Here is a 12,262-nt window from a genome sequence, read left to right as displayed (position 1 = left end):
TTGTGTCACTTAACCACACAGCAACCAGAAAGAGCTCACGACAGCCCCGTCAGTTTAAAAGGAGCAATGAGATCCAAGAGTGTTTGAGTGACAAACAGAAAGAGGTGGGCTTTAGAAGCTGCAGAGTCCTAAGTGTGTGTTTTCTACAGCTTTGAGATGGACGGTGGCATTTACCAGCTCATCCACTCAACGGTCTCTGTGTAAATATCAATGGTTTGCACTGTGTGCCTTTTTTTTTTCCTTTTTAATCTTGATTTTTCCATTACATTCTTGATACCAACAGCTTATCATTTAGAAGTGTATTCCTTTAAAATGTTGTAAATCTACATTTTCACATCTCTGAAATAATGGAATTTAGGGGGAAAGAAGACAGCTCAAACGAGCAAATCCTCGTTAGAGGAGATCTTCACAGTAGGGAGCAAATGGGAGGTACAGAGCAGGTTGGAGTTTTCCAACTCAGGGTCCAGCTCTCTGTGCCCCCAGGTCCCCTCAGCATCTCTTCTCTGGTACAGTGACTGGCTTTAGGCAGGTAGTAGAGGAAGCATGAGGGTACCACGAAGTTTCCAGTGTTTACCACGGGGAAATCTTTCTTAGGGGAAGTCTCGTCGTTAACCGTGAGGCCCTTTATGATGGGGAGGGTGGGAAAGCTCATGAAGAGCCGTCTTGAGGGCCAGGGGGGTGGGCTGGTCTCCGAGGTCTAGCTCAGAGAAAGCGTCTGACACCCGCGGAGCTCTTTTCCACTAGAAAACGTGTCGGCCGCGGGAGTTTCACCTCCGTTTTTCTCTACGGTTGCTTAGGCTGCGCGCCCCACCTCAAAAAAAAAAAAAAAAAAAAAAAAAAATGGTAGTCTTTCGGGAGTGAGGACTAGCGGCTCCCCGGCTCGGGACCCCTTAGCCGGAGGGCTTCCCGGGTGCCTTCCCCACCCGGCCCCACGCCACTTCGGCGGCGGCCCAGCGGGAACAAAACGGCGCGGCCACAGGGCCCGAGGGCCGAGCCGGGAGGGGGCGGCGGCCCGGGGCGCGGCGCGCGCAGCCGGCTCGCTTCCGGCAGCTCAAGGGTTACGCGGCGGCGGCGGCGCGCGCCGAGGGGAGAGGCGGTTGCTGACAGGTGGCGCCTGCGCACTGGGAGCGCTCATTGTGCCCCGCAGCTGCCGAACCGCCCGCCTGCCCGCCCGCCCGCCCGCCCGCCCGTTCGGCGCGTCAGTCGGCGGCGAGAGTCCGGTGGTGGGTGCGGAGCCCGAGCCCGTTCCCGCGGCTTCATCTTCCTCCCCGTCCCCCTCGTCCCTACCCCTCACCCTCTGCCCCCCATCCCGGCTCCGTCACCCTCCCGCCCCCTACACTCAGGACGAGAATGCCCTGCCCGGAACAACCTAGCAGCGCCTAGATGGCTTTGGTCACGGTCCAGCGGTCGCCTACCCCCAGCACCACCTCCAGCCCCTGCGCCTCGGTGAGTCCCTCCAGGCGGCCAGCTCCTCGCTTCTGTCACTGCGGCTCCGCTGTGCCTCAGCGGGTCCCGCCGAACGCCACTGCGCACGCGCCGCGCCTCTTCCCAGGCCTTGGCACTCAGGCTGCCGCGAACCCCCCCCCCCCCCCCACGCCCTCATCCTACCGGCGAGCAGCAGCGGCGGCCAGATGTTGGGTTGGGGGTCCCCATCACCCGGGGCACCCAGCCCCTCACGGCGCTGCCTCGGAAATCTCCCGTAGCATGCTTCCCATGGCTTGAGCACTTCCTTTCGGCTATGAGTCATTCTTGCTTTTCACCCTCCCCCTTCTTTTACCCTCTGTTGCTCGGTTGCAGGGAGGGGAACGGTGGGCTCCTACATGACCCCCGACCCACACCCATATCCCTTACTCACACCGTTTAGGGACCAGGTCAGTGCACTGCGCATCCTTCTTGCGTCTCACCGTGCACCGTGTGTGTGCCTTTCACCAGTCTCTGGCGTCTCTCTCTCTCGTGCTCCGTACAGTTCAGGCTTCATTGGGCTGCTCAATGGTAGTTACTCCCTGGTTTCTTCCCTCCCTTAAAAGATGGCAGTGGTCTACTCTAAAGATGGCACTGGTCTGCTCTGCTTCTTGGACTTTTACCTTTTTCAGTCAGGTCCCAAAGCATCCGGTGCTGCTCGATGACCAATGCCACTTCATTTCCATGAGCCTTACGCTCATTGCTCATGATGGTTCTTGCTCTTGGGTTGTGCTTGGACGGTTCATTACTTCAAATGCTTGTGTCACTGAAGGCTGTTTCCAGAAGAAAAATGCCCAGCAACCAGCTTTTTTTCTGCCGCGCTTCTCTTTGCCTCCATCCCCACCCCAACTCCTTTACAGTCCTATTCTTAGGATTCATTTTTGAGAATACCTGCTAACGTGTATTGCACCAGCGTGGTAAAAGGGGTCTTAAAAAAAAAAAGAAACAGGCGCCTAGATGAAAATATGAACAATTGGAGAAGCTATTTCTTATAGAATTGTAATTTTTAACATTGAATTTAACATTAGTGTCAAGGTGCAAAGAGGTATTCAATGAACGCTATGGCCTTCCACTGTATAAAAGAAAGTTGGGTGGTTAGTATTTGTTAACTGAGGTGTGAGGTTTGGTATCTTGAAAGCATGTTGCCTTGTGATTTCAGTATGGTTTCCTGGATTTCAAAATTTTCTTGCATATAGTGGTGGTTTCTTCCTTTGTGAGTATTGTGTGTTTTGGTGTGACTAAATTGACAACTTTACCCTAATTCAAGAAATTAGTCTACTTCAGAGGTTAATTTACCTTGTGTTGTTCCAGGATACAAAACTGAGATCTTTGGATAGAAGTTTAGAGAGGCAAATTTTCATTGCTTTAGGGAGGAAGTTTGTAGAAATAAAGTACACTGTTCTGCAAAACAGTTAGCACACATTGCTAGATGTTTCAGGCAGAAGCTGGGGTGGGGGGTGCTTTCGCCAGACAGCTGATATAAGGAATTCCTACAGTAAAGGATGAGAAAGAGTTTCCAAAGCTTTACGATTCTGTGATTGTACTTCAGAGCTGGTAAGACATTTTAGGATCTGTTAGAGACAAATATCAGAGGGGTAGAAATGTAGTATTTTCATGAGTAGATTTTTTGCTTTATGGTAGATATTTCAAAATTCATAACGTATCTTTAGATCATCTTAATTCACTCCACTAGTAACTTCTCTGATTTTCCGGGTTACCAGGCCTAGTTTTGGCTATGGAAGCAATCAAGAGTGATTGTTACAGATATTAAGTCATGTAAGTAGATACAGACATATGAAGTAGAACCCAGTATTGTAATATTATTTTCCCTGGGCATTGTTGAAAACATTTTATGTTATAGTAACATTTATTAAGCCATTTCATACTAATTGTCTTGAAGTAAATGATTAATATACAGTAAAGCCATATCTATTTGACATGGCTTCATTGGTCAAAACTTGGGATACTTTAGAATCTTGAAGAATGTTAATAGTAATTTTTGGCATAGGCAATTAAAATTGGTCATGTAAATACTGTAGTACTTATTGTAGTAAATACTGAGTGGTAAACTCAGTAGTTAAGCTAAATGATAGATATTTCTGTATCCTCTGGTCTGGTGATTTCAGTCGTTTATACTTGGCCCTGTGTGTGAGTAACAATCAGCATTGTTAGCTTGACTGACCAGCCAGTTATCTTTCCCTTTAAATTGTCTTCCCATTTGACTTCACCCAAAGCTGTGCTCAGCTCAGTTGTCTTGTGGTCCTTGTTTTCCAGTATTTGGCTGCTGTTTGACCTGCATGTATTTTGCTGTTTTATCTCTTGCTGAATGAATGGGTTGCTTGGTTGGTTGGTTGGTTGGCTTTAAAAGTAAGGAAAAGTGCAAAAGGAAGTTAGAACTATAAATAAAAAAGGATTTCATTTTGTGAGACTAGAGGTTTAATCTTTTAATTACTTTAAAGCATTCTGTAATACCTTTCACTGTGTATGTTGGACATTTTAATACTGTCAAATCTTCAGTATTTTTTTTCATTAAGCATAAAACAAACTTGATCACTAGAGTGATTAGTCTTTAACTTTATTGTGAAAGTGTGTCCAGAGAGGTTTACAGAGGGCAGAAGACCCATCCTAAATGTGAGTGGCACCATCCTATGAGGTAGATACTGGACTGAAAAAAAAGTCCAGCAGAGCTCCAGCATTCCCCTTTCTCTGTTTCCTCATCTGCCAGCATGTTAGCAAATTCCTGCTACCATGCCTTCTATTCTCTACCATGGACTGTACTTGTGAACTGTGACCCAAAATAAATGCTTCTTCCTTAAGTTGCTTCTGTTTAGGTGTTTGGTCACAGAAGCAAGAAAAGCAACCTAATACAATCACCTCTATGTATGAGTGATTATTGTAGGTAGTAAGTCATAGAAGACATTCACCTGTCTATCAGATGATATAATTTGGGTAACGGGCTAGTAGAAGACAGTTAGGGGGTGGGAGAATAGAGATAGTAAGGGCAATAATACTGTATATTCATGAACCAGCTTGCAATGGTCATAAGTATTGTCTGAGTTCAGACTGATATAAAAGTTCACTAATAGCAAGTAGTAATTAGAAGACCAACAATTTCTTATTTCTCTTGAGTTCTCATCATGCTAAATACTTTACATACAAGAGTTATTTCATTTATTCCTTACATGTGTCAAAGGAAAGTTGATTTTATCCCTGTGTTATAGATGAAGAAACTGAGGCAAGGGATATTTAAGGAATGTGTCCTGTATCACTCAGCCAGTGACTGGAGTTGTAATTCAAATCCAGTTGTGTCTAACCTTTGAAGGTAATGTTGAAGTGATGGTGATGAAGAAGTATATCACAGCTGGTGTCTCTCAAACCAGCTTTTGAAATATAATTTGAATTTCTATAGGCTAGGATTGAAGATAAGAGCAAGGTATCCTAGGTGGAGAAAAGCTATGTGCTCTAACACTTAAAGCCAGAAAAGTACAAGGCATTAAGTGAGAAGTTTAAGTAGGTTACTGTGAGGGTTTATTTGGACAATGAGAGAGAAAAGTGAGAGGTAGCTAGGGCTGGACAGGCACTGCTGAGCCTGGGATTCGGGACTAATGAAAAAGGTAAGGGAAAATTCTCACAAGTTTGGAGCCAATGTGATCACGGTAGTGTTTTAAGAAAATCAGTCTAGGGCCGTTGGGCCAGAGAGATTTTAGGAAAGGAAAGAGGGACCATGAGTAGAGCCAGATAAGGCTATTGTTGAGGTCTGAGCTGGGGTTTTGAAGTGTTAGTGGAAGAGACAGATGTCAGGGATTGTGAGAAAGACTGAGTGTCTAGAGGGATAGAGAAATCAGAGACACCAACTTTGGGAATAGATTGTTCATCCTAGAAAATAAATGTTTCCTGGGGCAGGAGAGATAGCTCAGCCATTATGAGCACTGGCTGCTTTTACAGAGACCCCAGGTTTGATTCTCAGCAACCACATGGTGGGTTCCAACTGTAAGCTCCAGGGCATCTGACTCCCTCTTCTGGCCTCTAGGTTCATCACACACTCATGTGTAGGCATAGACCTTTATGCAGGCAAAGCACCATACACATAAAAATAAATTTAAAATCTTAAAAATAAAGAAAACAAATGTTTTTTTTGGTTGTTATTGTTGTTTTTTGAGACAGAGTTTCTCTGTGTAACAGACCCGGCTGTCCTAGAACTAGCTCTGTAGACCTGGCTGGCTTTGAATTCACAGAGATCAGCCTGCCTCTACCTCCCAAGTCCTGGGATTAAAGTTGTGCACCACCACCGCCCGGCCAAATGGTTTTTTTTTTGGTCTTTTTTTTTTTTTTTCAGAGCTGAGGACTGAACTCAGGGCCTTGCACTTGCTAGGCAAGTGCTCTACCACTGAGCTAAATCCCCAACCCATGTTTCTTAATTAATAGGGGCAATTTAAGAATTCTTGGGCCGAGAGTATGCCTGTGGCTCAGCTCTGTTTTCCAACCTCAGCAGCATCAGCAGCACCAACAGCAACAACAAAATCTGCTCTCTGTTCTTTCCAATATTATTTTTTTTTTGTGATTTATTTTTAAAAACTGCCATTTATTTCCATTTGACACATGGTAATTGGACATTTTTATGTGGGATAGTTTGGTAATTTGATACATGCATAAATTGTATAAATGGTCAGATGGTTGTATCTATCACCTTGGACATTTATCATTTCTTAGTGTTGGGAACATTCCAAATTGTCTTTACCAGCCCCCTAATTTATATTCCTAACAACAGTGTATGAGAATTTACCTTTATTTTCATCCTTACCAGGAAAAAAATTTGTTTATTGACACACATTGCATATATATTTGTGGTATATAGCATGGTATCTTGATGTGTATATTGAAGAATGATTAAGTGAAGCTAATTAATATATTCATTACCTCACATATTTTATTTATCATATATGTTTTAAAGTCGCTTAGCAATTTTCAATACATTGTTAACTGTGGTCACTGTACTTTACAATAGTCCTTGTAAACAAAACTTGGTACTATAGAACATCTTCCAGTCCCCACAACCTCTAAACTGGTAGGATATGTTTTTGAGTTGATATTTATATTAATACCAGATCACAGAAATATAGTGTTTCTGGTTTTGTGATCTAATTTAATTCTAGAGCAGCCCCATAATAGGCAGGTATTATTGTTAAAATATACTAAAGGTTACAAAACTGGTGTAAGAACCTACACTAGCCTAAGTTCCTTGGTTCCTGGTCCACATCTCTTTTCATGTTTTGTTAAGAGAAACAGGACATGAAGCTTGTCTGGGATAATTGCTAATTGAGTAAAGGATCAAGACTTGAGATATAATAAAGAGTACACACTCTTGTGGAGTTCATTTACACTGCAGCATTGGCAGACTAGAACAGAATCATGTAAGTCTATACAAATCAGTGCTGTGGGATGTTCTGTATGGCAAATGTGTTGCTGATTAGTCAATAAATAAAACACTGATTGGCCATTGGCTAGGCAGGAAGTGTAGGCGGGACAAGGAGGAGAATAAAACTGGGAAGTGGAAGGCTGAGTCAGAGAGACACTGCCAGCCGCCAGGATGACAAACAGCATGTGAAGATGCCGGTAAGCCACGAACCATGTGGCAAGGTATAGATTTATAGAAATGGATTAATTTAAGCTGTAAGAACAGTTAGCACGAAGCCTGCCACAGCCATACAGTTTGTAAGCAAAATAAGTCTCTGTGTTTACTTGGTCGGGTTTGAGCGGCTGTGGGACTGGCAGGTGAGAGAGATTTGTCCTGACTGTGGGCCAGGCAGGAAAACTCTAGCTACAAATCAGTTTTAAGTGATGCTCTTATTCGAAGCATATTAGTTCTTAATTTACACAGATTTCTCATAAATTAGATATTTAATTTCCTTTCTCTTAGAAGATCATCAACAGCAAAGTAGAAATGGAAGCTTGCAGGTACTGGAAAACGCAGAGAGAGAGAGAGAGAGAGAGAGAGAGAGAGAGAGAGAGAGAGAGAGAGAGAGAGAGAGAGAGAGAGAGAGAGAAGAGATACTTCCATCTGGGAAATGAAAGCTGGTGATTTCATGGCAAGAGAAGCTGAAACAAGTGACTGGCAAAAGGCGGTGGGGGGTTGGGGTAGAGCAAGCTGGGTGCTGAACATCTGTAATCCCAGCATTTAGGAGGCAGTGGCAAGAAGATTGTGAATTTGGGACCAGTTTAAGTTAGTAGTGAGTTTGAGACCAGTTTAAGTTAATAGTGAGTTCCTGACCAGCCTGGGCTAGATAGGGAGACATTTCAGAAAGAGGTAGTCAGTAGGGGGAAGAATTTAGCATTTCTTTGTATTTAACGTATCCTTCTCAGACCTACTACTATCTTATAAATCATGGTTCATAATCATGACCCTGAATCATAATAAGAAGGCTTAATCTTATTTGGGCTTGATTTAAGCAATAAAGATTGAGTGTGGTATATTGTTAGTTGTCCATCCAAGTTTCACCAAAGTTTTAATGTTTAATGTGCATACTTTAGCATTGCATTGTAGTGTACGTTTGTAATCCCTGCTACTCAACAAGCCAAGGGAGAAGTATTATGTGTTTAAAGATAGCATGGTAAATATTGTAAGACTATCATCAAGGGAAAAGAAAATGTATGATTGAGGAATTCATAGTTCATTCACAAACATATTTTCTTTTTTTGAGTTTTTTTTTTATGAATTTACTATATAACACCAGAATGGTAAATGACTCTATTACAACCTTACAATGACCATTCTTTAAAAAAGCAAGTGACTCTTATTTACATCAAACTAATTAAGCAATTAAAGGATTTTGAGACGGTCACTGAAAGCAGTGAGTGATTAGAAAAGTTTCAGAGCTGCAACTGGGGTATTTTTTAGTCTAGTGTTCTTCACGAGTATTATCCCTGTAGGCTGTCGGTGTTTGCTAGTACTGTAGTTACCCTCATCACTTCTTCTTCCTGAAGCTGCTCACCATGCATTCTGAAAGAAGCAGTGAACTATTGTGTCCTTCTGGGAATAGCCTGCAGTGCCTATAATCCTGGGACAGGGCTGGAGTGTCCCAGCTGTAAAAGCCTGAGTCACAGTTGGCTGTGGCTGCACTTGTGACCCTGTTCCAGATGTCAAAACAAGAGACGTGTTGGGATTAGCTGGTTCTTAAAGGTAATGTTTCAGGTGGGGGCTGACAGCATTTTCCCTTCAAGACACATACAATGCTCATTCCATCAACATGAGTGGAGTGGCAGGGTGAAGATGGATTTCAGCACCCCATCTTCTGTTGCCTGAACTCGTGAGCCCCGTTACCTTTCACTTTTGGCCCAATGGGGACTCCGGTTTTATTTCTTTGAAAGTATTTAAACATTTATTTATTTGTTGTGTGTAGGCATGTACACTCATGTGCCACAGCATACACATGGAAGTCAGAGGACAACTTAGAGTCATTTCTCTCCTTCCAGCATGTGGATTATGAGAACTGAACTTAAACCACCACACTTGGCAGGCAGCAAGCATCTTTACTGGCTGAGCTATCTTGTTGATCCCCGTATTTTATATCTTAATAATATTGGATAAAAGAGATATTATTCAGATGTGGCCACACTTTCCTTCCTCAACAGAGGAAACTAAACCAAGACAAATACAAAATTGATTTCTGCAAAGTATAAATACTTAAAGTGATACTGTTGAAGGTTTTGAAGACAGCCTTACAAACTTGCACACACTCAATAAATAGCACATGACATTATAAAATATGGAAATCCAAAAAGTGTGGAGAAGAAAATAAAAAGCATGTGTCATCATTGTATGATCTCTCGATCTCTCTCTCTCTCTCTCTCTCTCTCTCTCTCTCTCTCTCTCTCTCTCTCTCTGTCGTGAGCACTGTGTTGCCTTAGCTGACCTCAAATTTGTGACCTTTTTGATTTAGTTCCCCCAGTGCTGGCATTTCCATCATTATATTTTATAAGCTGAAAGGCTGCTGTGTATATAATCTTGTCTTTAATATTTTTAAAGTTTGGTTTATAGCACAGATTATTGTCCTGTCAAGAATGGCTACACTGAGAAGTTACATCATGACTCATTCTGACTATTGTTGGTGGACATCTAGCTTTCCCCATCCTTTTTATCTACAGTGAATTACATTATAGTGAACATTATTGTGCATAGATATTTGAATGCATTTGGAACATTTATTAAGATTTCAAGACATGCAATTATTGGAACACAGGGTATAAATACTCTTCAGACCACTATTACATATTTATACTTTGTGAAAAGGTTATTCCAATTAACATTTATTTCAACCAGCATCATTTAAGAATGCTCATTTCTACTGACCTTATTAATGTTGAATAATCTCATTTGAGTTTTAATAATTACTGATTTGAGAGAAAGGATTAGTATCTACTCTAGTAGTTGTATTGATTTTGTATTTTATTATTAGGTAGGTTAAGCATTTTTCAGTTGTTTAGTAGCCATTTATATTAACTTTGTACAAAGACATGTTTAGGGCTGAGGTTATAGCTCAGTTGGTAGAGGGCTTGCCTAGTTTGCATGGGGCCCAGCATTTGGTTTGTAGTACCATATAATATCAGGCATGGTAGTATAAGCTTGTAATCTCAGTTTTAGGTTAGGCTAGGCTACATGAGACCCTGTTTGTCTCCCACTCCCCCCAATCCAAATAAATAAATAAAATATGAAGTATAATTTACAGATCCTGAAATATGTCTGCTTAAATAACTTTACAATTCAGTGATTTTTAGTAGAGTTCCAGAATTGTACAGCCCTCACTTCAATCCTGTATTTCCTGTTTTTTGAACAATTTTTTCATTCTTTTAAGTTTGTGTACCCTCCTGCTATATTAGGGCTATTAATGATTAGTTCTATTTATTATGAAGTATTTGCTTTTTAACTCAGTTTTTATTACTCTTAGAATAAAGTCTACAATTGAAAGTTTGGCTGTGAGATCCTGAATGAGTCCTTCCTGCTAGCCTCTTAACTCTGTCCTCCCACTGCCTGCACTGCACACTGCTCACAGTTAAGCTCACATGCTGTGCTCCTTTTGGTCTTTAGGCTTTGGCACATGCTTTACCTGGAACACTTCACCTTCACTCTTTACCTGACTAATTCCTACTCATCCTTCAGGTCTCAGCTTACATGTCACTTCTGGAAAGCTTCCCTGACTCCACCCCCAGACAATGGTAGGTGTTCCTTCTATGTGCACCCCAGCACCCTGTACTTAATCATGGTGGCTCTTATCAGTTTACTGTACTTTGTTATTTGGTTGTTTATCACCTAAATTTTAAGCTTGGGCCTGAGTTCATAGGCTTATTTTTATATCATCAGGGCTCAACACATTTAACACAGAGATCAGTGAATGGATCAATGACTATAGTTACACTTAGCATTTTTTTCCATTTTGAATTCTATTATTTTTTAAGACTAGAAAGATGTTCCAGCCAGAAGCCCATTGGATATGACTACTTTCAATTTAGATACTTGTTGCCAAATTGTCTCCCAGAAAGGTTAACTCTTTGTTTACAACCACTGTATAAAAATATTTCACTGTACCTTCATCAGCCCTAAGTAACCTCCTTATTGTCCATTTTGTTTATTAAAAAATAACTATTGTTTGTTGAACACTTATTATACCCAGTGTCTTTGCACCTACTGGGCTACCTTCTGTGGTAAGTATCTTACCTGTGTTGCTATTTAATTTTCACATCCCTCCTGTAGGGAGGGGAGAGGAGGAAAGGCTCATGTTAGGGACTGAGGGATTTGACACAGTGGTGTGTTTCCACAGTGCCAGTGCTGGGAAGCTGAGATAGGCTGGTCCCAGGGACTTGCTGGCCAGCCGTTCTAGCTGAATCCTTGAGCTCCACATTTAGTGGTTCAGTGAGACCTTATCTAAAAAAATAATGTGGAGAGTGATTGAGAAAGACACTCAACATTGACTTCTGGCCTCCATATGTACTCCCACACATGGACACACACGTGTGAACACATACCAGATTGACTCAAGTGCCCGAGAAATCCAGAGGAAGAGAAAACCCGCCTTTGAAACTCCAGAGTACTCTCAAGTTTCTCAGGTTTTTCTGTCTTTTTTGAGTGAGAAGATGCAGCTTCTAGATTATGTGCAGTCTGAAAATTATACTGTGCATCATTGCTTCTTATGTAGCATGAATAGATAGCACTCCTGGTCCAGAAACTTCGGACTTCACTGCACTTTCACAAAGTGCCTGCTGACTGCTGACTATAACAGTATCCCACTTGTAGACTTTTCAGTGTTGTATCCTTTTTGCATTTATTTATTTACTCATTTATGGAGAGGGGATGTTGCCCTGGGTGTGGAAGTTACAGGACAATTTATGGAGGTTGATTTTCTCCTTCTACCATGTAGGTTTCAAGGATCAAATGTAGGTAGCAAGGTTGGCACTGGGGGCCTTTACCAGCTGAGCCATCTCCCTGTCCCCATATTTATTTATTTTTATCAACTCAAACAGTCTAGATGTAATAGGCACACAGTTTACAATAGAAGAAAAGATGATTGCTGATAAGACCTTTTACTCAACCTGAAGTACGCCAGAACCTGGGCATACATGAGAGAGACTTTAAGACTCTTGTTATTTAGCAAATACTTAATAACTGTTGTTGTATTCGGGTAATCCCACCCTGTCTCTTTTTCTGATTCTCAGTACTGAACCATCTTCAGACACTTTTACCAACAGCCCTGGAAGCACAGGTGCAAATCACAGGGCCCCTCACTTTCCTGTGTGTCAAGGGAAGCTACTG

The 12,262-nt window shown here is 42.0% G+C and overlaps 2 protein-coding genes across 15 annotated transcripts in view; one reads left to right on the top strand and one right to left on the bottom strand.

Annotated features, from left to right (window-relative positions):
• Efcab5 (EF-hand calcium binding domain 5) overlaps positions 1-3,225 on the bottom strand; it is a 139,686-nt gene extending 136,461 nt beyond the window's left edge. For 6 of the 12 annotated variants that reach the window (XM_052755958.1, XM_052755960.1, XM_052755959.1 and 3 more), the window contains exon 1: positions 1,609-1,844. In XM_052755958.1, coding sequence (XP_052611918.1) covers positions 1,609-1,653 — 45 coding nt within the window. In that variant the 5' untranslated portion in view covers positions 1,654-1,844. The other 6 variants (XM_052755966.1, XM_052755971.1, XM_052755965.1 and 3 more) reach the window with 4 other exon arrangements.
• The window catches only part of Ssh2 (slingshot protein phosphatase 2), a 254,194-nt gene continuing 243,129 nt past the window's right edge, over positions 1,198-12,262 (top strand). For 2 of the 3 annotated variants that reach the window (XM_052755974.1, XM_052755973.1), the window contains exon 1: positions 1,198-1,446. In XM_052755974.1, the coding sequence (XP_052611934.1) occupies positions 1,384-1,446 (63 nt within the window). In that variant the 5' untranslated portion in view covers positions 1,198-1,383. The remainder of the gene's footprint in view (positions 1,447-12,262) is intronic. The other variant, XM_052755975.1, reaches the window with a different exon arrangement.

Source organism: Peromyscus californicus, unplaced genomic scaffold (assembly GCF_007827085.1).
Source record: "Peromyscus californicus insignis strain IS unplaced genomic scaffold, ASM782708v3 Scaffold_3__1_contigs__length_106647218, whole genome shotgun sequence".
NCBI classification, from domain to species: Eukaryota; Metazoa; Chordata; class Mammalia; order Rodentia; family Cricetidae; genus Peromyscus; species Peromyscus californicus.
The sequence above is the reverse complement of the archived record's forward strand: the minus strand, read 5'-3'. Positions and strand labels throughout refer to the sequence as shown.